Raw genomic sequence first — 25,555 nt, 5'->3', positions numbered from 1 at the left:
TTGACGTTCAATATACTGTATGTGCCATTAGTTGCCATTAACACAAATTTTGAATGTTCTGTTGCTTTAAGCAGCAAACCGAAGAAAAGATCACAAATCAGACATACACAGTACACATATTACACCTCAGAGTATTAGCATCTATCATTGAGTTTATCACCCCGCTGCAGTTTTAGCTGCTTCTGAATCAGCTCGTCTCCACCTGGCCACTCGCATCAGGCTCACAGGTCTTTGAGTGAGCAATCGTTCAGTGGTTTGGGAGCACAGCGCCAGCTAGCCACGTCGTTCATCATCTTCTCAGCGCTCGCTCTCTCTCCCAGATGTGCGTTTCGGAGTAGCTGGCATGGAAAACATTGCATTAATTTGAGTGTCAGTCAAATCCACATCTTACATTGCCTTGTGGGGGTGTATGTACGTATGCATTTGTGCAACATTGGTCATGTATTATCTGTTTGTACATGTTTATTATATACAGTAATTTACCTATGTAATCTACACAGGTCTGACGTAAAGCTTTCCTCCAAAGGGCATAATTTGAATTTACAATGAAGCGAATCACATGTATTGTACACACCAGGGAGTCTCAATCTATCATAAACACATTAACATACACAAGGTGGATAAATCACTGTGTGGGAGAAGCACAGTCGTTTTACATAAAGTAAAGATAATTACAATTCACACTGGCAATTCATGTTACAGCTGACAAGTCAGGCCTCATTGGGCCAAATTAGTATAAGAACAAAAACTAGACTGTCCTCTGGTCATTTGACAAAACAGCTTCAAAATAAATACAGGTGACATTCTTAAGGTGTGGTGGAAAGTCAGAGAGAGGGAGGTCAAGGCCAAGGACCACGGTTCCCTTTCCATCTCCTACCAACAGCCAACACTAGTTCCTTAAACCCATGAAGGCAATCTCTTCTCACCAAGTAGTTTTGGTGCTTCCACTTAACCACACCTTAAAGCAATGGTTTGACATTTTAGGAAAAGATGCTATGCTAAGCTAACTGGCGATAGCCTCATATTTACCGTACCAGCCTGGTCTACTACTCATACAATGAAACTGCTTTGTTAATTACATTTCAAAGGAACGTATTTACTCCTGGATTTGTTTTTGACGGATGACAAATATGTTTAATCAAAGTCTGCATAGGGAGGAGGAGGTCGGGCTGGATGGATGAGTCAAACACGGGACTTTCACCCAGGTGTTCGTGAGGCCGTTCATCTTGGTTTGTGGTCGTCGTCATCTTGGTTATTTGCAACCAGAAGTGGCACAAGAGGGTGGAGCTAAGAATAACCGAACGTTGGACAAGATATTTTTAGACCAAAATGTAACTTTCATGAACTGAGGACAGACTGTAAAAGAGTTAAAGATGAAAACACAGAAAACGTTCACCCAGGAGACCGGTGTTTGTGTCCAGTGTGAAGTAGATCAGATGAACGGTTCTCGAGATATGCGAAGGACACACAGACTGACAGAGATTGCTTGCTTTATAGTTATACTATTAAAAGAAATATATGTATAAAGTATCACCCCTTAAAATCTCCCATAGTCCTGTGTGTGTTATTTAAGTGACCCAGCGTCGAGGTCTAGATCATGTTTTATTTCTTTTATTATAATTATAAATCATCACACAGACTGATGTCTCAGGCTGGTCACCAGATGCTTATGAAGTGCAGAGTAGAAGGTGACAGTCTACTCTAACTTGAATCAACAGGTCAAAGAAGTAAAAGTGTCTGAACGGAGCAGGACTGCACAGACCCTGTCGACTTTAATCTGGAGCTTAAAGACGTTAAAACATGAGGCCGTTCTTGCCTGAGGATCCCGAGTTTCAGTTCACAAAGAGTTCAGATAAGGTACAGCTGGGAGACGGAGCTAACCGAAGCTTGAAAGTAATCTGTAAAATCTGGAGTTTGTGAAGACGGTGTGTCAGGTGTGCCACCTCGTATTAGCCTCAAGCTGAGTGCTCTGCCAAGGACAAACAAACTGGCTCCCCGCACTTACATGGAGATCAAGGGAATGGCAGCGATCCAACCGTCTACATGGATTTAGATCTTGTGTTGTGCAGACGTTTGAAGTGCATCATATTACCATTCAGTTTCAACCTGAATGTCACAGTAATTGAGAATAAATAAGAGATCTTCTTTACGTGCATGCAAATGGATTAATGTATATTTACGGCCCGTTCTCATTCCCAGGGCGTCAAATACTGAGGCTTTGTCATGGCCGTCAGCATGTGTTACCGCTGCACAATGCACCCTTTAGCGCCGGTATGGAACCCGTCCGCGGCACCAGTAAACGCTCCCATAAAGTGCTCCGGGAGTGTGGTGACGCAGCCCCGTCGCACAGCGGTTTAATGTATTGATTCGTGTTAGACATAGACAGAGTCAAGTCAAGTCAAACTTTAATTATAACACGTTTAAAAACAAAGTGCTGAACATGTACATAATAAAAATGAATACAAAGCAAAGAACACTAAACATAATGTGCCCATAACAGCAGTGAAAGAGTCACAGCACAACAGAAGACCAACTTAATCAAATGCCAACGAGAAGAGGCCACCACAAAGAATCGGTCGCCTCTGTTTTCGAGTTCTGGGTACGTCCAGGAGCATCAGATTGACCTCAATGCTCCAACTGGAGTATGAATGTGCATTAGTTCTGCGAGATAAGGTGGTGCCGGCCTGTAACTTCTGTACTAAGTTACGGCACTTCCGGTGTTATTTAAACCCAAACCGCGATCTTTTCCTAAACCTAACTAAGGCTCACAAGGCTTTCATCCAGGAGAGCGCTGTTAGTGTCCCGCGTGTTAAGTTGAACAATCAGTTCGGTTGTGAAAAGATAATGACACGTCACGTTTTAGCACTGTGAGTTGCAGTTTAAATATATAATGTTTAAATAAAGGGAACTGAAGTAATAACAAATATATATATATATTCAAGGATTTCAGACTCACAGTGAACTTTAATCTGGTATATGTTACTTTCTGAGTTAAAGGAGGGTTGAATGAACATTGTTTAACTTGACCCACTCCAGCCGGCCACATTCACATCCATTATAAAGTCTCTAAAAGAAGCACCGAACCTAAACTGTGATTCCTCAGAAAGTAGGAAAAAGATATCACAAAGCATAAGTGATAAAGTGCACTGACCCATTTACAGTTTGAATGGAGCTGCTCGCTCAAAGAAGCAGTTTAAAGAGCAGTAGGTTGGAACATTCCTCCCGTTGACGTCCACAATGAGAAAAGTAGAAAAAAAAATGACGAAAAAATATTAAAGAAATCAAAGAGGCAGCAACAAAGTCCTAAAAGGGATTTCAAGTGAAGGTAAAATAATAATGAGTAAGAAGAACATCGGTGGGATTAGTCTAAGTACATGAAATAAACATCATCCTTATCAATAAATGATTAGTTTTCCTATGTGTGTCATTTGCCAGAAATAATCACATTATACAAAACATAACAGAAAACTATTTAAAAGTAAGAGTGCTAATTGCTCTATTAAAACTGACTCACTCATGAATGACTGATTATTGTCTACTGACTCTACAGGATGTATTGTTGAGAGAAACAAAGAAGATCTTTAGTGTATAAATGTTGCTTTTGAATCTTGATTTATTTATTTAATTTCTACAAGAGCCTTTGAGGAATTTACATGCAAATGAATTGTTTCTGTTTTTTGTTTTTATTAAATGTCACATTGACTTCTGTCTGCAGGCGATCAATTACCCAAATGTCTGAACACGGAGCAACAAGCACAGGGTTAATGTTGCTTTAGGAGCATGCACTAACACCAAGCTGTTACTGTATACTGAATTTATTTTACATTTCTTCAACACAAATAAATCCTAATTTAATTTTTTCTAATCTGAGTTTAACGTTGCACTTTGTTGTAGATAAACATCCCGATGTAATCGGGTAGGTCGTGCCAAAGGCGGCAGAACTATCCAGCAGTGGCCTGTTATAGAAAATGAGCTCTTCTGATTAGCACCGCAGGGCCCTTTGTTGGAAGTATTTGATTAAGCAGTGAAGTGAAGAAGCAGCTCGCAGTGAGCCGATCTCTCTCTATCCATCAGGTTTTACCAGCCTATCATGTATTCCACAGGTATTCCACCGAGTCCGTCTGTCATTGCCGCATAATTGAAACTGCTCTGTCTCTATCATGAAACAAGACTATCCTGAGCCTGCTCTGCTAATCTGAGACTACAGTGTGTGTGTGTGCGTGTGTGTTTGTGTGTGTGTGTGCGTGTGTGTTTGTGTGTGTGTGTGTGTGTGTGTGTGTGTGTATTTGTAATGCTGTAACACTTTTATTGATGGCAGCATCTCTGCACAAATCATAGAAATCCTCTCCTGGTTCCCTCTGGATGGTCTGTCAGTGTTAAAAAACCTCAGAGCCGGAGGCATACGGTGCGCGCCATCCCTTATCTAAGAGATTAAAACATCCATTACAGCACACACACACACACACACATACATTAATATACGACATTACATGCTCTCTCTGCACCACAGATGTCCAAACTCGGCATGAAGTCACTGTCAAAGTAATGATTTGTTGTGTATCTGTGTGTGTTTATGGAGCTGGAGAGCAGAGTTTCTTTGCCTGCAGCTATGCAAGAAAACATCACATTTCTATTGATGACCTCTATAAAACAGTCAGTGTTGCTGTGTGACACATGAACACACACAGCTTCCGTTTTTTTCCTTGTGCGGTCTTTCTAAAGCCCTGGATCTATTTTCAGACTGAAACAAAAGACGCTGAAGCTTCAACAGTGTCAGCGTTAACAGATTGGAGGCTCTTCTCCCTCTCTGAGCTGCTGGCGGTGTTGCCAGATCTCGCGAGAGAAACGAGCAACCAGGTCTATAGAGACAAGCCCAAAAGAATCAACTCCCCCCTCTCAATTTATTTTGGATTGCATGCATTTCATTTCCTTTTTGCATCCATTTTTAGCTTCTTCTAGCTATCTTTAGCTTAGCTTTAAGCTTGCAACTTCACATTTTTTCTTGTTATAAAGTTAAAGAAGATGAATGTTTTGTCATTTTTGCACCATTTTTAGCTTGTAACTTTACATTTTTCTTAACTTAACTTAAAGACGTTGGACATTTTATTTAATTTTTGTATTTAATTTGTATCTTCCAACTACATTTTTCTTGTTATAAACTTAAAGAATTTGAACATTTTATGTCATTTTTTGCATCCAGTTTTAGCTTGTAACTTTACATTTTTCTTGTTAACTAAACTTAAAGACGTTGCACATTTAATTACATTTTTGCATTTAGTTTAATTTTATCAAGTTGGCATCGGCATGATGTGCTTGTATTTCACACTTGCAAAAATAGTAAACTGCCATTGAATTGTCCCCCACTTGAGGGAGAATCCAATCTTTAAGTCCACTCTCTTTTCCCCAGTCTTTGTTGTACTTATTGCCATATTTCACCCACTTTGTACCTGGCATTGTTAGCTGAACGTTGTCTCACACTCGCCCAAAAAAAACGCAACTCGCGACTAATGATATTTGTAAGCAACTCTTCAGGAAAACAAGCCCAGTGTCTTATAATAAGCGGACTTGGCAACTCTGGCTGGTAGCCAGAGCTCTTTATTAGTCTAGAACGGATTAATAAGTTAAACACAAGACGTTTTCTGCCTGTAACTGTAAAAGCAAAGCATTGTCATATCAGTGAACTCAGTCAGATCTAGCAGGCGTAATTATATTGCCATCCATTTCTTCTTTAACATGAATAAATTAACATGCAAGCATCAACAGATCCTTCTCTGTTTGAATAATTGTCGCCCAGTTTCTGAAGTGGCTATAGTGTAGTGTAAATGTTTTCTGTTTTATCACAGGATGAGAAGATGAACAACTGTTCGCTGGAAGCTTCAGTATCAATTAGCAGCTTGCAGCATGGTGTCAGAACATCGGCCTTTATGTGTAAAATTATCTGAGTGTCCCTTTAATGTGACATTATCTCTGTAGTTCCTTTCATTTGAAGAAAAAACTTTCCTCACACTAAACTGTTGCATCTGGTGCAATACGTTCTCACTCAAATACCACAGCATGGTGAGCTTCAAACTATGACGCTCTAGGTTCCTCTCTAGCGTCAGTTTTGGACGCGTCAGGGACGGTATTTCAGTCTCTGTTCGTTACATGCATAGTGTCTTTTCATAATAAACTTCCAACGTAGGTTTACTTAGTTTTTAGGTTCACTTACGCAACAAAACTACTTGGTTAGGTGAAGTAGAAGATTATGGTTTGGGTTAAAATAAGTATGTTTGTAACATAAAATGAGTGTTTCACTTAAGTACGGAAGTTACGTAACAAAAGTAAGGTAAAATAAGTCAACGGGACACAAACAGCGGTTTTCTGGCTGAAAGTCCTGTGTTGTTTGACCAACCCGGTCTCACAGGAAAGCGTATAAATACTACAACATTACATGGACATTCATGTGTCCTGAGTACGCATTTTAGCCTTTTCACATGTCATTTGTACGCCATGCAAACGTCCACAGTTAGGTTTAGGCAAGAAAACTACTAACTTAAGTTCAGGTAAGGAAAACACTTAGTTAGCGTAAGGAAAGATGTCATGGTTGGGCTTAAAATAAGTACTTAAACAACTACGGAAAACACATCACAAACGACATGTGACCAACGTCACTAACAAAACAAAACACAGGTCAACAACAGTCTCAAACACCGGTCTCCTGGTTAAAAGTCCAGTGTTTATTCTACATCACTAACTCTTACCGTAGCATTTATACGTGGATACATTTACGTTGCAGTCACTACAGGATACATGGTGTACAAATGACACCCAGAAATCAAGAAAGGCGTACTTATTGCACACTAAACGCCTTGCGCATTCTCGTGGCATTTATACGCCATTTCCTTTCCATTTATAAGCCTCTCTTTCGCTTTGTCACAGCTATCGGCGTTTCCTTTCCATTTATAAGCCTCTCTTTCGCTTTGTCACAGCTATCGGCGTTCGATGTCCCGTGTGTCAAGTTTCACTTTACAATCAGCTGTTCGTTCGTGTCCCGTGTTCACAACGTTGAGTCACATTTTCACTTCTAAAACATCGTAGTTTCAAGCCCAACTATGTTTTTTTTGTCCTAAACCTAACTATAGTGGTTTTGTTGCCTAATCCTAAGCATGTGTTTTTGTTTAATTCACAAGGATAAGCACATTTACTGCAACTGAAAAGTGACGCCAAGGGGTCTGACAAAGCGTCGGTTTGGGATGATAACGTGTTGTTATAAACCACTTGTAAGCACCTTGGTAGTGTAAACGTCTGTTGAAGCTCTAACTACTAATCCACCCAATGCTAATGTGATCCAAATAACCACTAAATAACTCTCAAATTATTCAGACTTGTGATGTTTGTTAATAATCAGAGCCAGTCCCTTCTGTTTTAGGAAAGTATGATAAGTACCGTCAGAAGGACAATCAAACATTGCAGCACCTCCAAGAGCTCAACAAGAATCATTTTAAAACTGCCTTAAGCAGCTACCTGAGTCATTCCCCAAAGATATTTGCTCAATCTTCAATTTGTGAAGAAGCCGCTACACCTCTGAAATATCAATGTAGCCTCACTCTTTAAGAGTAAAAGTCAAAGTCGGCCTCGCCAGCACAACATGGACTGACTCCACCTTCAGACAGGATGAGAACTATTTGAACACATGAGATACTCTGCAGGTTGAGCTCTTCCTACTGAACCTGCTAATCATCTACATGTACATTTCTGCTTCAGTAGAGGTGGTAGTCTAGTGTAAATCCAAGTTAAAAGAAAGAAAGTATGTCATAGTTGTCAAGTACAAATCAGCCTTCAAACGTCTAAATGGTCACAGAGCCGAGGCAGCGACTATGACGCTAATGAGGCTGGCGTCCTGCGGAGGGGACTGTGTGAGTGACAACCTTGTTAGTCACAAATCAAAACTTTGTCTAAAGACATAAAAGTACTCTGTGCACAAAAATAAGTCTAACTCTTACCTCGTGTTACCGACGTCTCGACGATGCAGAGATAATGCTGAGGAGAGAAAAAACTGTCAGTGATACAAACCACAGATAGGTTTGTGTAGTAGATAAAAAATCAAACCGGCGCCACTCTCCTTACATCTTTTAAGGCTTTTTAAAGTTTAAAAACCTGAAACACTTTGTGGCGTTGCCCCGTGTTCAGCAGATCTCTGCTGCTACCGCTGTGTAACGGAGCGAGGCCGCCTTGTCAACCGTATTGTTTAAGCGCAGAACAAAAGAAGTGTTTGGTTTCATTGCATATTTGTCTCTCCAGAGACGTAGGCGAACATGAAGAGAGTTAAAAGGGAGGACCTGCGACTTACAAAGTACCGTGGTAGTGCTGATTTAGATATGCTGTCAGGACGGAAAGAGGGACGAAGAGGGTACAAAGGAAGGATCATTGTGGATGAGAGAGAGATTCAAAAGAAGGAAGATATACAGCAGTATTATAGAAATAACTCCGCTCAAGAAAGACAAGACTAGCCATGACTTTTGTTTCAGAGTATAGAAGAATGTGAACCAACACAACTGATATTAAGAGACTGATATAAGCCAGATTATAATATTTATTGCAGGCAGGAGGCACTCATGTATACTGTAAACACTTAATCCTCCATCTCTGCACATATTTAAATTCAATTCAAATCTCCTTTTATCCCGTCTGTACAAAGTGAGAACTTAATTGCATAGATTTACTGATCGACGATCCCACTGTGATGAATCCGGGCTTTGAAAGGGCTTATTGTTAATGATTAATTTCATGGCATTTCTGCTTTATTTGATGATTAGACTCATAGAAGTCATAGAGAGATGGGTTGATATGCAAAGGATGTGCATGTATACATTGCGATAAAGGCTCTTATCACAAAGCCATTCTCAAATGTATAATTTAATCTAAAGCTCTGAAAATTATTAATATCTCAGCTCTCGGGTACATTGTTCTTGGCGAGAAGATTGAGTGTTTTTTCAACTGTCTGAATTGTACTCAAGACAGAGCGATGGTTCCCAAACAGTTTTGGCTTGTGTTCCCTTAAAACGAAGCAAAGTCTAAATGTGATCCCTCAACACGGGTTTGTTGTAAGACATAAGCAGTTCAACCACAGCGATTTTCTCCTCTCAAATTGTTCCATTTTAATAATTTTTGAGAAACCTGGAAGTTTATAGCGATCCACAATTGATTAAAAAATGAGTTATTACAGAAGAAATATGTTTTTGATTCCGTTGTATTCCTTTAAAATAGAGCTGTCAAACTTAATGCGATAACGCATTAACGCAGATTCGTTTTAACGCCACTAATTTCTTTAAGGTACCTTGTGATATCGATCTTTCAAAGTGACAGGTATACAGGTATCATTTGAAACTATAAAAGGAATCCATCGGTACCAACCATGTCATACTAGCTCGTTGTGAAGGAGGTTAAATAACACTCCGAACTTTTGGCGAAGAAAAACTGGCATGGCCATTTTCAAAGGGGTCTGTTGACCTCTGAAAAAGCCTGAAAAACATCAGAAGAATGTCTGAAAAAAAGTCTTAAATATGTCCAAACATATTTTGAAATGTGTCCGAAAAAAGTTGAAAAAATGTCCCAAAAAAGCTGACAGCTGTTGTTGCCTGTTGGGCTGCAATTTGCCATGTTATGATTGGAGCATATTGTTTTATGCTAAATGCAGTACCTGTGAGGGTTTCTGGACAATATCTGTCATTGTTTTGTGTTGTTAACTGATTTCCAATAATAAATATATACATACATTTGCATAAAGCAGCATATTTGTCCACTCCCATGTTGATAAGAGTATTCAATACTTGACAAATCTCCCTTTAAGGTGCATTTTGAACAGATAAAAATGTCTGATTAATTTGCTATTAATCGCGTCTAAATATTTGAATGGATTGACAGCTCTACTTTAAACATCTCACCACAGGTTGGGAAGCATTGAGCTAGAGGACTGAAGTTAACATTAATAATTGATGCTTTGGAGCGTCTTGGTCGTCAAGTGGTTGCAGCGCATGCCATATAACCACAATGTCCCGGGTTCAATTCCGGCCCTGGGGCCTTTGTTGCATGTCATACCTCCCACTCCTCTCTCTATCTCCTCCATTTCTAAACTGTGCCAATGGAAGTGTTTTTGTTTAATCCACAACATTAATCACGTGTTTACTGCGACTGAAAAGTGATGCCAAGGGGTCTGACAAAGCATCAGTATGTGACGAGATGGCATGAGAACATGTTTGACCTACATAAGTAAACGAGACCATCAGCGATATTCAGCCATCAGTGGCACAGCTGGACCTCAGTGACGCTCGAAGTTTTGCTACAGAACCTGAAGCCTTAATGCTCGTGATGTTATCAAACTATCAGCAGCCTCTTTCTCGTTCTCTCCACACGGTACCATTTACCTCAATCCCCGAAAAATCGAGAATAATGTGGAGGAAAGTGGTGGAGGGAAATAGATGTAACTGGACTCCATTTAGTCTCCGACAATCAGCTCTGAGAATCGAGGCGGTACACTCCCCACCCCGAGGCTCTCAGTGTGAGAAAGAGCCGGGGGAGTTAATGGAAGAGATCTAAGAAATCTCTATATACCCTGCTTAAGAAGGAGGACAAGCTCTATCCTGAGTGGGAACACTTTGTATATAGCACGATGTAAAAATATCTTTAACATCAGTTTATCTGAAGGATTCCTCGTGACATGTTAACTGCGACAAAACTTTATTGTTGTTCTTGTTTGTCTCCGCAGTACTGCAAACGGTCCTCCCAGCCTCGCCAGGGAAACGTCTGTGAGTCCAGCTTTCCACACTGCAACATCTCCACCACGCCGTCCAACGCGTCCAGAGGCACGGCCAAACATCACAGGTATGACATTTGATTGCACATACGGGTATAACGTCACACCAGAGATGCAGCTTCCCCCCTCCGTTCACTGCAGGAAATAGTAATAATGCAAATTACACCAACAATAGGCAACTTCAGTGTCCTTTCCTCTAATCAGCAGGGACGCAGTGAAGAGAGAAATTGAATTATCCACATTACAGTGCAGCCAAAGCTAATTGCTGATTCACGGAAGAATGATGGTAATTATAATTAAAGCTATAAACATGTTAATAAGCATATCTATAACAGTCATGAACGCTGAGGAGATGAGACAGAGATAAAATGGGAAGCACATGTGCAGGGATTTATGAGGCAGCGCCGACATGTGAATCCCTGTAAGCTTTTTCTCACACTGCTCAGCGGTGTGTCGGAGCGTCGGCATGTTCATCAGCAGCAGTAGCAACACCCTCGTGTGTTGCCCACTTCTGACGGAGTTAGAACTCAAATCTCTGCCAAGGCTGAATCCTCCGCTACAATACACACAAACAAGCACATTCACACAGAGCTGAGCCAAAGAGACGGGAGCTCCCGCAGAGCCGGTTTGTACGTCATTGGTATTCTGTTTTTAGAGTTTTAGCCTCTGCTCCAGGTTTTATGGTTTTATGTGTGAAAAAGAAACCTTGTCTCCTCCAACGTTACGTTCCCACACAACTAAACTGCATTCTCGAATAGGTTTCGAGGGAAACATATTTCTCAATCAGAATCAGATTTATCAATTAATCCATTTATCAATTTATGAATCAGTACGTGTGCACATACAAGGAATTTTTGCATTTCTCTCAATGTACTTAAACAGAAATAGAAATAACTTCTAGGGACAAGGACAACTAAGCTGGACAAATAAAGACTGTTATGTACACAAATATATGTCAATAGGTGTATATATAAATATGATATAAATATATATTATAAGCACCAATGACCAACAATAAAAAAAATGAAATAAAACATCTATATACAAGCCAAGTGTTTCTCCTGGATTACAGTCGCAGTTTAAAACACGTGGTTAATGTTGTAAATGGAAATAAAACAAAACACAACAAAACTATTTCGTTAGGTTTAGTAACAAAAACTAAAAATGACTGTTTGTTACTTTATGAATCTACAGATGTAAATTAAAAGAAGTGAAGGTTTACTTACATAACAAAACTTGGTATAGGTTTAGGAAAAGATCATGGTTTGGGTTAAAATTACTACGTTTATCACGTAAAATAAGTCAGTTTGTTACCCAACTGCCGTTAGTTAAGTACGTACGCTTAGAATAAGTCAACAGTGACTTTTAGTTTCACACAGGAAAATAACAGTTGTCTCCTGGGCGAAGGTCCTGTGTTTGTTTGACCCATCCACCTCCCCGACGTCCTTCCTACGCGGACATCCGCAGACCTCCACAGACTGTCATTACAAACATATTTGTGATTGTCAAAAACAAACGTAATCCGCGTTGTATCGGAACGTCATTTTTAGGAGAAAGGGCTGGAAAAAGAGTGAAAAAATGTTGTTTTCAACATTGATGATGCAGAGGGAATTGACTAAAATACGTACTTAACGCTTTTTTGACTTCACTTTCCTTTAACAGAAACAGATGTTCACGCCTGAGAGCCTCTCGGTAAACTGGGTTTCTACCTCTAACTGCTGAGCAACTCCACCGGAGCAGCTGGGGGGGTTAATCAGCTTTTTGTTAGGGGATCCAAGCAGAGATTTTCCCAGCCAAACCAGAAATACGATCAGACAACCTTCAAACCACAAAGTCCACTTCTCTAACCTTTTGGCTGAGACTTTTCTTTCTCCTTTTCTTTCCATTTCTCGGTGAAGAGCTGAGGTGATCACAAGATTACTTATCTGGCAGTCTGTTCCTCTTACCGCAAATTACATTCTTAGTGGGCGATCAGGGTTTATTTGTTTGCAATCGCATCGGCTTAGGCAGAGACTTGGACTCTATTGTCGGGATAGCGGAGGGTGTTGAGATACCACGGTCCAAAATAGCCAGAAAGAAACTGGCCAAGGCTAATTCTGTGGTTCGGAAATATCTCGTTTTAAATGCCTTTATACAAAACTCTGCCAACACTATTAAGTGGCTGACTGTAAGTAGGGCTTCCAGTTGTTATGGCTAAGAAGCACATTTTTAGAGGCAAATCTCTCCTTCAAAACAGCACAGTTAAATATGAATGAGGGCCTGGAGAGCTACTTCAGTAAAGCAAGTCAAAATGTACTTAACACTCTGGCTCCAAAATCTCTTTTAAGAGATTATATGTAAGCAAAGAGGACATGAACATAACACCATGCTTTCAAATGACTGTATTACTAAAACTGATTCATCTAAGAGAAACAAATCAGTCGTTTTCTTAAAGGATGTGAGGTCATTTTAATAACTTCAATTCTTCTTGGGAACTAGGAACATTTGTCTACTTTTCATTCTCCCTTTCCACCCGTTTCTGTAAAGTAAATTATGTTTTCTCATTGCGTGCAAAAAATAGTGTCTCAAGCAAAGCCAGAAATGTACCAAGATTACAGGTTGTGCAACGACTTAATCTGCTGGTCAATTTTCATATAAATTCAGTTTGATAAAAATTTTGAACAGTGGTCATATGTTGATGCCCACTCAACTTATTTTAACTGTTTGCCAGAGGTCTCCAATCCAAAACGGACCAATGGAAAACCTACCGAAATGCACAAATAAATTCTAAAAAAAGAGAGAGACTGATCCAAAAATGGCTAGAGGACAGTCAGATCCAAATAGACCAATGGATAATTAGACTGGATCCAAATTGCGGTTGACCCAAACAGAGAGAGAATACCAACATTGGCAGCGGCGTGATGCACCACCAATTAAAAAAGCAGGAAGAGCAGCAATAACAATCAAAAAACTCATCTTCTTCCTGAGATGATGATGAGCAAAGTACAACCGAATGCTGACTAAGACATTTTTTAGGCAACCATAAATGTCACAATTAACTTTGATGAACTGAAAGCACACGGACAACGCCGTGGTAACGGCCTGTCAATCACAAGGTAGCTCCGCCCTAAAGCATCCCCTGCTTTATGGTCTATTTGACTCTAAATGGGACCATCATTTACTAAGTGAACATCATGCTGTATTGAAGAAGACTTCAAACTAGCGATTGAGACCATAAAGGTAATAAATCAAGTGAGAAGTAGGCTCATTTTCTCATAGACTTCTATACAATCAGAGTTCTTTTAGCAACCAGAGGAGTCGCCCCCTGCTGGCTGTTAGAAAGAATGCAGGTTTAAGGAACTTCAGCATTGGCCTCACTGGAGGTTGCCGCCTAATTTAAACATAGACCAGAGACCCCCAGCAATACAACAAGACTTTATCCATCACAATATCAGTATAATTTGGCCCCGGCCCGACTCGGGTCCTGGGTTGAGAGATCTCATACATTTGATCTTATATCATATCTGACAGCATGTCTAATTCTATGTTAAACAATAACGCTTGATTCTTTTCTGACTTCTTTTTTTTTTTCTTAGAAGTGGTTCCTTGTCTCACAGCCCGGATCCGAGAACCCGGGCAGCCCATTGGTCAGCTCCACGCAGGACCCCGCCCATACCCAGGGGAAGGTTAAATCCGATTGGAGGATCCAAGTATTCAGGCCCCGCCTACCAACACCTTCAGGAAGTGGACTCATCTGAGAGGGAGGCTGAAGCACAAAGAGGGTGAGGAGAATATGCTGAAGGCCCAGATTACAGTTAGTGACTTCAAATGATTAAAACAGCTTAATCATAAAATATGTCACTGTGAGACATTTTTGTCTTTTTATTTTGTTTTAATAAACCAAATCTGCCCTAAAGGTTTATCTGGAAAATATTATATAATAGTATTCTGTTTGACTCTTTGCATCTGTATGGGATGCACTGGGCTTTCAACTAACTCCAATATAAACCCATCCGAGTCATTATTAGACGGTCAACTGACGAGAAAGTTCACCCTCCACGGGTGACAGAGGGGTGGAAGGGTTCAACAGACACAGGACTTTCACTGAGACTACTGTTTGTGTCACAGGTGAAACCAAGTCAACGTTGACATATTTTACCCTAATTTTGTTACATAACTTCCATACTTTACGAACGCCAGTTACGTAACAAACATAGTTATTTTGCGTAAGAAAAACCTAAATTTTTTCCTAAGCCTAACCAAGTGTTTTTGTTGCGTGAGTAAATCTAAAAACTAAGTAAACCTATGTTGGAAGTTTATTTTGAAAATACACTATACACGTAAGGAGCGTAAATTGACACGCCGTCCCTGACACGTCCAAAACTTACCAAGCTGCAATATTTGAAGAGCTGGGTAACCCGATTTCATGAGAAGACATATAAATAGCACGACATTTCCGCATGTCATGATAGCAAATTTTAGGCTTTTTACGTCTCATTTAACGCTATGTCGTTACCGTGAAATGGTCGCGGTTATGTTTAGGCAAATTTAGGAAAAAACATCACGGTTGGGCTTAAAATAAGTACGTAAAAGATGTAACATAAGTACAGAAAACATGTCGCGAACCTCACTTGAAATAACTCAACAACACTTTGGGACAGGAACACCCGTCTCCTGTGTTTGTTGGACCCATCCACCTCCCCTTCGTCTCACCATAAGCAGTCTTTCTCTCTTTTTATTCTACGTCACTAGCTCTGAGCGTAGCATATTTACACGGATGTGTTTACATTGCAGTCAGTACAGACAAGAACAGCGTTCTTATTACATGCAAAATGACTTGCAAATTATTAGTCATTCATACTCCATTTGGTGGGACTGAGTTGGGAATGAGAATGTGTTGAGCTTAAAGATCTAGAGTATTTTAAGGTTTAATCCTCAATGTCTTTTCTGTCTCCGCTTTACTTCTTTGCTGTATCCTCCGTGTGCTGAGTCATTTCAATGAAAGCCACTAACTGAAAAATACATTCCTGCCGCGGACAAAGCTTTGGATTTCATTTCAAGAGTGGATGTTTCAAAGCCAATTCTGTGATATTTTATAAGACTGCATTTCTTTTTTTTCTTAAACCTCCTTTTACTCCCCCCATCCCTTTGTTTTCCAATCTGCTGAGCAAAGATAAAAACAAGGTCACGTTATGTTGTGGTCTGCAGTACAAGTGGCACGAGTTCAAAGGAAATGCTTCGCCTGGTGCTTCTGCTTTTAAGGACACGACGCAGGCTGCACATCCAGATTCTTCGCTCTCTTTCTCTCTCTCCGTCTCTGACATCTTGTCAAGCCTGCGCTTAATTCTCATTCTCAGCGTTTTAATGCGACGGCTTAGCAGGTAGACAACAATTAAATCCTAGCATTTAAATGTAACACAGTAATGTGCAAACAGCATGTGCACAGCAGCCAGGGGAAAATGCAAATGATCAGTGCGAATGAATAGCGAGAAATGTATTGAATTTGAAAGGCGCTGTGCTTTGACCCATTTTTGGTGGGTCATGAGTCAGTGCTTTACCCACCTGGGCTGGCGAGCCTCACTTCAGGCGTTCAGGTCCCAGCGGTCCCGGCTCAGGATAAAGCTCCACATGACCTACATGCATACTAATAGAAAGAGGGGGGAGCAGATAGACATGGCTGGGCAAAAAAACACACACTCCCACATACAGTGAGCACACGAATAGCATGCATACAGTAAAGTCAGTGATGTGAACACAGTGGGGGTGGGGGGGATGTTTCCTATAGTTTTAATCTTTACTTAAGCAGCATATTTCATGCCTGAATGTATGGAGGGACACTTGAGCTGCTTAAGTGAGCATCTCCTCAACACAAGAGCTCTTCTTGTCTGCCCAAGTTCCACTCAAGTTCCCCTATGGTCAGCCCAAGTGTCCTCTGGTCACCCAAAGTCCATCCCCAAGTGACGGTTGGGTCAGCACAAGTGCTCTTGGGTCGGCCCAAGTGTCCTTAGGTTGGGCCAAATGCCCCTCAATGCTTACTGGTCAGCTCCGATGTCCTCTGGTTGTCTCCTCCGGTCTGCCCAGATGTTCTTAGTTTAATCCAACGGTTTTCTGGTCAGCTAAAGGGTCCTTTGGTCAGTCTAAGTGCATCTTGGTTGGGCGTAATAGTTCCGGTTGGCCCAAGCATCTTCTAGGTTGTCCATATGTCTTCAGGGCAATCAGTGTGTCCTCTGGTCACCCAAAGTCCATCCTCAACTGACGGTCGGGTCAGCATAAGCGCTCTCGAGTCGACCCAAGTGTCCTTAGGCAGGCCCAAGTGCCCCTGAGATTGAGTGCTCACTGGTCAGCTCCGATGTCTCCTGGTTGTCTCCTCCGGTCTGTCCAGATGTTCTTGGTTTAATCCAACTGTTTTCTGGTCAACTAAAGGTTCCTCTGGTCAGTCTAAGTGCCCCCTGGTTGGGCATCTCTTCTGGGTTGTCCATATGTCTTCATGTCAATCATTGTGTCCCAAAGTGCCCCTTTGGTCAGCTGAAGTAACCTATGGTGATCCCCCATTTGTCATATGGTCACCCTAAGCGTCCCCATGTCAGTCAGAATGTCACTTGAGTGTCCTCTAGTTGGTCTAAATGTCCTCTGATCACTACATTAGCTGCTCTGCTTAGACCCCTCTTTTTTTATTTTTGCCCCTGCCCCTAGAGCATCTGTGCACGCCACTGCACAGAATGAACTCCCCTTTTAATGCACAGATGCTGCATGAAAATCAGACGTAGTATACAGACTCCCCTTTCCAATAGTATGGTAGTCTGGGTTGCCATGGAGACATTTGACCATGACCGCACAGAGACTGGAGGGAGAGATGCAGAGACAGAAATAGAGAGACAACCCGTTTGAATCCATTCTGACACGGACAAATAGCGTTCAAAAATCTAGTAAAAAGAAGAAAGAGGCAGTAAAAGGATGTGATAGAGGAGTGTGCAGATAGCACATGACAGTTAGAAAAGGCTTTAAAGAAAAGGTTGCCCGTTCTATTCCATGCCTGTTAGAGAAGCCTTGTGTTATCTCAACAAAATGGCTGACAGGGAGACAGAATGTCCTGTGTTGTTACTTCTATTTTAAGATAAAGCTGTCTCCAAAATGGCTGATGGAGACACAGCATGCAGTTTTGTATTTCCTTCCACTGTTTGCAGCATTTCTTTAGAAACATCCCTCCCTCTCTGAGCTTGTTTTGCGATATATTCCGCCTTCAGTAAGACAGCTTGTGTGTCTGTGTGTAGGCGTACACATCTACATGCATGCATAAACACTCACGTGTTGCTTCTCTGGAACATTTCCCAGTGTTACAAGGTCGCCGCATCATATTGCATAAAGATTTTTTACTTTGACTTCAGCAGCAAACAGATGAGATATATTAAGAAATTATCCGTAGGGGCATGGATTAATGAAAAATGACTGTTAACACTTGTGCATGTAATGAGCTCCTGTAAAAGATAAAAGCCCCAGTCACTTATCTCACCTCACTTGCACACAATCTCTCTGTAATACCCCTCTAGCTGCTCCCTCGTCGCTCCAGGGTCTATATTTGAACTCTGCTTCATAGATTTTTGCAATCTGATTGTGTTTCAACACATCAAAAGGGAGATTTGTCTGTGAATGTTATCTTGGGAATTAGCACCCTCGCATCATCCTCTCTTATCGCTCGCGGAGATCCTCTCTGTGGGCCCCGCTAAATCTCCACTGTGGTTTTTTGGTGAGGTTTTCATGTCTGCGGCGATAAAAGGACGATGTGATTTCCTTTTGAGTCTGAAAAAAGCACATTCTCCTCCCACCACTATTTTTCTTTTTTGCGCGCCATGATGGGAAAGCACAAGTGTGTGTGTGTGATGTAGTACTATGAGGGAGAGGGGGACTCCACGTTGGACCTTAACATGACAGGAAAGGCTAGCCTCTGCAGAGGATTATGAATTATTACATAAAGATAATGAGGCTTTAGAATGCCGCTGGATTTAGACAGCGATAACACTGAAGGGCATGGTCAGTCTTAGAAAGAGGGGGAAGAGATTAAGTCTGGGCTCAGTGAAGTTAGGTCAAGACCCACATACAGAACAGAGAGGTCTATAGTCTGAATGGGCAGAGAAGCTCGCTGTTACAGCCCCGTCTCCTAAAAATTATGTTCCCATATAATGAAAGAGACCAGCCTGCCATTTTAAGCCAAACCATAATGTTTTAACTAAACCTAACCAAGTAATTTTTTTAAGTTTTTTGTTTTGTTCTGTTACAATTTACAACGTCAATCACATGTTTAAAACTGTTTTCAACTGCGACTGTAATCTGGGAGAAAATATGTTTCTCTTGAAACATAGTTGAGAATGCCGTTTAGTTTTATAGGAACGTAATTTTGCAGGAGACAGGGTTGGCCGTTGCAACATATCATCATACAACGATTCGTATGATATCTTCCGAAAAGTTGTTCCTCTTTTTTCATGCGTTTTCTGACAAACATCACTTCTTCATTTCCGTTTCAGTCTTTTCAAAATAAACTTACGTCTTCACAGGAAACAACTTGGTTAGGTTTAGGAAAAGATGGTGGTTTGGCTTAAAATAACTCTATTGTTACTCAAGTACGCAACTTACATGACAAATAAATTAACGTTGACTTTCCGTTTCCCTCAGAACATAGTTGAGAATGTAGTTTAGTTGTATGGGAATATGATTTTGTAGGAGACGGGGTTGGCCGTTAAATGACACGCGGAAAGCCCAAAATGCGTCATCATGACACGTGGAATGTCCTTAAAATGGCGTGCCTTTTAAGCACCTTCCCATGAGATCCGGTTGGGAGACCAGAGTTTGTTTTCTGTCACAGACGTTACCTTTTTATTAGCTGTAACCATAATCATTCCCTAACATGGAGTGCATCTTTGCATTCAGAATTATTCAATCTAAAGTCCAACTAAACTGGAACTGATACTAAAATAAATAATAGTAGTTTCTATAAGTCTAAATATGTCAGTTTCTGCAGGTATATTCCCAATATTAGGAAGAACTGTGGACTTCACTTCTGGCCGTGGTTAGCGGAGAAATCAGATTACTGTGCAGCTGCATGTAAACACATGTAAATTCAGATTTCTCCCTGTAACCCGGTTTCTTGTGTCATGTAAATGTATTCATTAATGGTGAACAAGCAAGATGTCAAAGATGCACAGTTTAATCTAAGAGGTTGAGCACAAGGACGGCTAACAAACGGGCTGAGGCTAACAGGGACGGACAGACTAAATAGGCAGGACGCACAAATGGGGATCGGTTGATGACGTGATCTGAGAAGCAACCAAAACAACACATGAACATGTGGCAGGTCGGGTATACACAAGATGTCAAGTTAAGAAAACGTACCATGCTGTTTGGGGGGGAAACAGCAGAGGAGTGAGGGAATAGAGGAGGTATGACTGACGGCAGAGAAGAACAACTTTACAAATATAGAAAAGATTTACGAATGAGTGCAGTTATACAATCTCTGACTCAAAAAGGATTTTCAAACAAAGCAAATGGTCTTGAACTAAAACTGGAACTACTAAAAAGGAAAAAAAAATCGATAGAAATTAGCGGTCGTGATGCCTGATTACCTCCGTTGTCCTTGACCAAAGCTGACCGCTTTATACTTTTAAAACAACACTTCTCATTTTCTACATTCTTAAAGTCATTAAATCAATAATATAAAAAGTGAACTCTCTGTTACCTCTTGGCTTATATAAGGGAGTTGAGGTTTTTGGGATTTTTTTTTGTGTGTGTGTGCGCAGCCTCAGATATAAAGAGATGAAAGAAAGATGTCATGGCCCATCTTCTTCCTCTCGGCATCCTCGGTTAGCCTGCGAGATGGCAAAGGGCGGAGAGCTGTCCCTCTGTGTATTCTGCCAGCGTTTCGGCGTGGGAGTTTGAAAAGGCGATCTAGTTGAAATCGCACTCAAAGACACGATGACTTCTTCTTCTCAGTGAAGTGAGGAAGTTTTTCTCCTTTTAATAATCTTTGCTCCTTTTTTCTCTGTTTCCCGTTGTCTCTAGTTGCCAAATGCAGGTAGAGAACCAGTGTGACGACCCCAGACGTGATGCCTTCCTACATATGCAAACTCCTGTTTCCATGGAGACGTCGTTGCCATCGCCTTGGAGTGGCCGCACGGAGGCGCGTCTGGGCCTGTCCGAGCACAGCGATCCGAACCCCGCCACCCGCAGCCTGCGTCGGCCCGGACGCCGTCACAGCCACTCCCCGCCTCCCCCGTTTCGCTCCTGCTCCATCCCCATCATCCCTTCCGTCCAGTGTCACCATGACAACGAGGTGTCTTGTATGCAAACCAGCGTCACGCCGTCGACCGCGGCGATGTCAGTCTGCGGAGCCGCCGCGCCCTGCAAGGAAGCGAGGAGAGGAGAGAGGTTGGCACACGTGGCCACGTTGTCCTCTTCTTCCTGCTCGTCCGCCATCGGTCAGCAGCGGGACGAGGTGGCGCTGCTGCTGGAGGAGGCGCAGGAGCAGCTCAGGGCGTTGGCGTTGGCTCACAGGAAGCAGGATGAAGGCGGGATCAGCAGCGGGTCGACGGCTGCGCTGGTGGAGGCCAGAGAAACTGTTTGCTTCCTGAACCTTAACGGAGGAAGTGCCGGGGCGCTGAGCTGTAACGGACCCACGCAGACCCAGTTACTCAGCCCCAGCCTATCACACAGAGACCTGGGCCAAAGCAGCCAATGAAAGGACGCCATTTAGGACTTTCACTTTCGGTTTGACAGTGTTTGACAGACTATGGTGTTCTGCATCTGTGGGACACGAATGGAAATGCCGGATTTAAAAAAAAAAAAAAAAAATGTAATATCACGGAAATGATGTGCTGATGATATGCATATACCGTATGGATACAAACACTTCTCGAGTGGCCGCCTTTACACCGACTGACAGTATGGAAGAAAAAAAATATTTACATGCATTTATTTACAAAACAAGAGAAACACTTCTACTTAGGCAAAAAGAAACCAAATAGTCTGTCAACTCCATGGTGTTTTTAATTGTAAAAAGAATATATAAATATATATATAAATATATATGGATATAAATATATGGAATTCAAAAAGTGACCAAGTGCAAAGTTGAAGAACACAGGAATGATGTAACTATTTTTCTTTTGTTTTTTCTCTCCCTGTTTTGTATTAACTCACATTTTGGTTTTGGCTCAATTCTAACAAAAGAACGTCGTTAACGTCGCGGTCGCACGTTAACCGCCGTGCGACCGCGAGTGGGATTCTGCGAACCTGCAACAAGGACGGAGCCTCCACACCAATTTAACCCCCTCTGGCCTTTTGAAAACCAGTCTACCCAGCCAAGAATTACAGTACAGCCCTCTGTGGTTACCAACAACACTTTGAGGATTTACGGCAAAAGACGTCCGTGTGTGTGTGCAGCGAGGGAAGAGAAGAAAAAACAACTTCCTCTAGTTGGTCAGATTGTTAAAAGACAGCACAGACGCTGACTCCCCGTTGACCAGTGTTTCAAAACCAATCTAGATTATTTTACTTTTTGTTACAAATGATATTTTCACACACACGTATGTGTACACACACTCACCTGTGCATTATTTTCTTTGGGTTGATTGAACGGTCGGATGAATGGACAGAAAGGACAACGGAAGGACAAGGAGGGCTAAGGGGACATCTTTTTAGTTTCTTTTGTTTTCCATTTTTCAGTTATTAATGAACAATGCTGCTTTCTGGGGCTGACGGGAGGGACAACCACGTGGTTTTTGGGTATTGAAACAAATAAATGTCTCTATGTTGTATCCTATGAATCGGAAGCTTTTGAATCTCTGTATGAACTTACAGCCAAATGTTTCTGGTGACAAAAAGTAAAAAAAAAAAAAAATGGTTGCAATTCTGGTAAAGATTTTTCAAAATAACAGTTGTTTTGGTTGATTGCTTGGAAGACTCCTTAAAAGCACCCTGTCCAAACACGCATGCTGGGTAACATCACTCTGGTTTACATCCATATACTGTACTTATCTGTCAGCCTTTTAACACCCAAACTGGTCTAAACCAGTTTGAGAACAGTATTCAAGCCCAGTCGCACAGCAGTTCATGAAATAGTCACGACATTTGAAGTATTGATTCGTGTACATAGACACGAATTTCACTCTTTTTTCGTGATGGTCAGCACAAAATCAATTCGTATGTAATCCACGTAATTGTGAACCAGGGAAGTATAAAGAGTGGCAAACACCGCAAAGGGAAGAGGTCAGGGTGGATGGGTGAGTCAAAAAACACTTTCGCCCAGGAGACCGCTGTTAGTGTCCCGTGTGAAACCAGAAGTCAAAGTTAATCTGTCACGTAACTTACAGCACTTCCGGTGTTATTCTAACCAAAACCGTGATCTTTTCCTAAAGCTAACTAAGTAGTTCCGTTGCCTAAACCTAACAAAGTCGATCTTTCCTAAACTTAACTAAGTAGTTTTGTTGCCTAAACCTAACCAAGTCGATCTTTCCTAAACTTAACTAAGTAGTTTTGTTGCCTAAACCTAACCAAGTCGATCTTTCCTAAACTTAACTAAGTAGTTTCGTTACCTAAACCTAACCAAGTTGATATTTTCCTAAACCTAACCAAGTAATTTTTTTACATAAACCTAACTAAGTTTTGTTGCTTAAAGCTAACTGAGTAGTTTTGTTACCTAAACCTAACTAGTCGATCTTTTCCTAAGCCTAACTGAGTAATTTGTTGCCTAAATCTAACCATGTCGATTTTTCCAAAATTTAACTAAGTAGTTTTTGTCACGTAACTTCCGTACTTAAGTTACACCAGTTCCGGTGTTATTTTAACCCAAACCACAATCTTTTGCTAAAGCTAACTAAGTAGTTTTGTTGCATGAGCCTAACTAGTCAACTTTTTCCTGAACCTAACTGAGTAGTTTTATTTTGAAAAGACTGGAGCAGAAATTGACACGTGCGTATCGTGTTGCTGGACATTCGTAGAAAAACGAGGGAAATTCATGTCTATGTATACGAATCAAGTAGATAAAAGTTTGTGACAATTTCATGAACTGCCGTGAGACTGTTGAGTATTACACACCATAAAAGTAGCTGGTAGTTCCCTCTTTTCACCGTGCTGCCTAGAATACACAAATGAATAATGTTTTAAAACATGGTTTCAGTTCAAAATGCCATACTATACATCCACTTATGAAAACATATTGTTTCTATCCATATAACTTTGTCTATTGATGTCACGAGTCAGGTTTTAATTTCATTAGTAAAAAGCATCTCTTACTTTTATTCCAGCATCGTTTTTATAAGAGCAGCTGTCTCTTTCCAGATGTTTGATAATGTCATTTTTTAATGGAATGAAAGGGGAGAGCTGGCCTTGCTACTTAGGAATTCTATCAATATTATTGGTTAATGGTGTTTCTATTAAAAATGGGCACCAACGGGAGGAATAAAATGGACAAGGACGTTTTTCAGGCAGAAAAATACAACACGTCAATGTGGATGTTTTGGTTTCCATTCAAGCAACTAAACTGAAACATTTCAATTAATTTGATTTGAAAAAAAAGAAGACAACTTAATTAAAATAGTAAAGTTAAAAGAACAGTGTGTGACATTTCTGGGGATCTATGAGCGGAAATGGAATATAATATTCATAACTATGTTTTCATTAGCGTATAAACAGCCGAAAATAAAAATCATTGTGTTTCCGTTAGCTTAGAATGAGCCATTTCTATCTACATAGGGAGCGGGTCCTCTTCACGGAGTCCGCCATATTTCTACAGTAGCCCAGAACGGACAAACCAAACTCTGGCTTTAGAGAGGGACTTTCGCGTTTTGATGTTACCTGAAGGCCACCGTAGTTCTCCGACACGCTGGTGAAACTCCGGTAAAGTGAGCCGCAGAGTGCTAAACCGTGGTACCTGCAGCCGCCGTCTGACTTATGGCGGCTCACGTTACCACAGTCTTGGAAAGGGAGGAGTGAGCGGATGGGTACTCAGTTGGTTGCATTCTGCAACCACAACACTTGAGGCCACTAAATCCTACACACTGTCCCCTTTAAAGCGTGAAACAATAAGCACAAGTAGCAACAATCTTCTGGTTAGCGTCTGTCTCCATAGAAATCACAGAAACAGTGTTAGTGGCTTGCTTTTCAAAGGTTTACATCACTTTAAAGAAATAAGACGTGGATACTTTTGATATGAAATAAGTCTTGAACACTGAACAAAGCAGCCGTCCTTCAAGCTTTGTGAATGTGTCAAACTGCTTTCAACCATCTTCTGTACTCAACGTGGTCCTTTTACCACGTATGTGACCGACTGACGCCCCGCGGTTCAGAGAGGTCTGATTCAATAATACAACACAGTAGCTGAGAATTCACACTCTAAAAACCTGTACGTTTAAATCCCTCAATCACTTCTCAACTCTGTTTTATAAACGCCTGAATGGCGAGGCGAAATATAACTCAACACACACAGAAATCAGCCCAGAGCTTTCTTTCTCTTTCTTTTCTTCTTGAAGATTTAGTTTGCCATCCTGCCATTCAACTCCCAAAAGCCGCTTTATCCTATCTCAAATTGGTTATTTAATACTGATGTCCATGAAATCCATTATATCCTCACCAGAAGAAACACTGGTGACTGATGGAGGTCGATGTGCTTCTGTGCACAAACAGACGCAGTGCTTAAAAATAATGTGAATTTGTTTGTTTGACCAACTGTAATCAGTGTATGAGCTTTTAACAGATAAAAATCTGCAAGCATTGTCTGGATTTGTTTTCTTAAGATGA

General features: G+C 41.1%; 1 protein-coding gene across 2 annotated transcripts in view; it reads left to right on the top strand.

Moving 5' to 3' along the window:
• The window catches only part of LOC119496134 (pro-neuregulin-3, membrane-bound isoform), a 403,417-nt gene extending 381,730 nt beyond the window's left edge, over positions 1-21,687 (top strand). For both annotated transcript variants that reach the window (XM_037783253.1, XM_037783252.1), the window contains 3 exons: positions 10,745-10,860; positions 14,368-14,553; positions 20,822-21,687. In XM_037783253.1, coding sequence (XP_037639181.1) covers positions 10,745-10,860; positions 14,368-14,553; positions 20,822-21,497 — 978 coding nt within the window. In that variant the 3' untranslated portion in view covers positions 21,498-21,687. The remainder of the gene's footprint in view (positions 1-10,744; positions 10,861-14,367; positions 14,554-20,821) is intronic.
• The last annotated feature ends 3,868 nt before the right edge of the window (positions 21,688-25,555 follow it).

This window comes from Sebastes umbrosus, chromosome 10 (genome assembly GCF_015220745.1).
Source record: "Sebastes umbrosus isolate fSebUmb1 chromosome 10, fSebUmb1.pri, whole genome shotgun sequence".
Classification (NCBI taxonomy): Eukaryota; Metazoa; Chordata; class Actinopteri; order Perciformes; family Sebastidae; genus Sebastes; species Sebastes umbrosus.
Note: the sequence above shows the minus strand (reverse complement) of the source record. Positions and strands in the feature narration are given on the sequence as shown.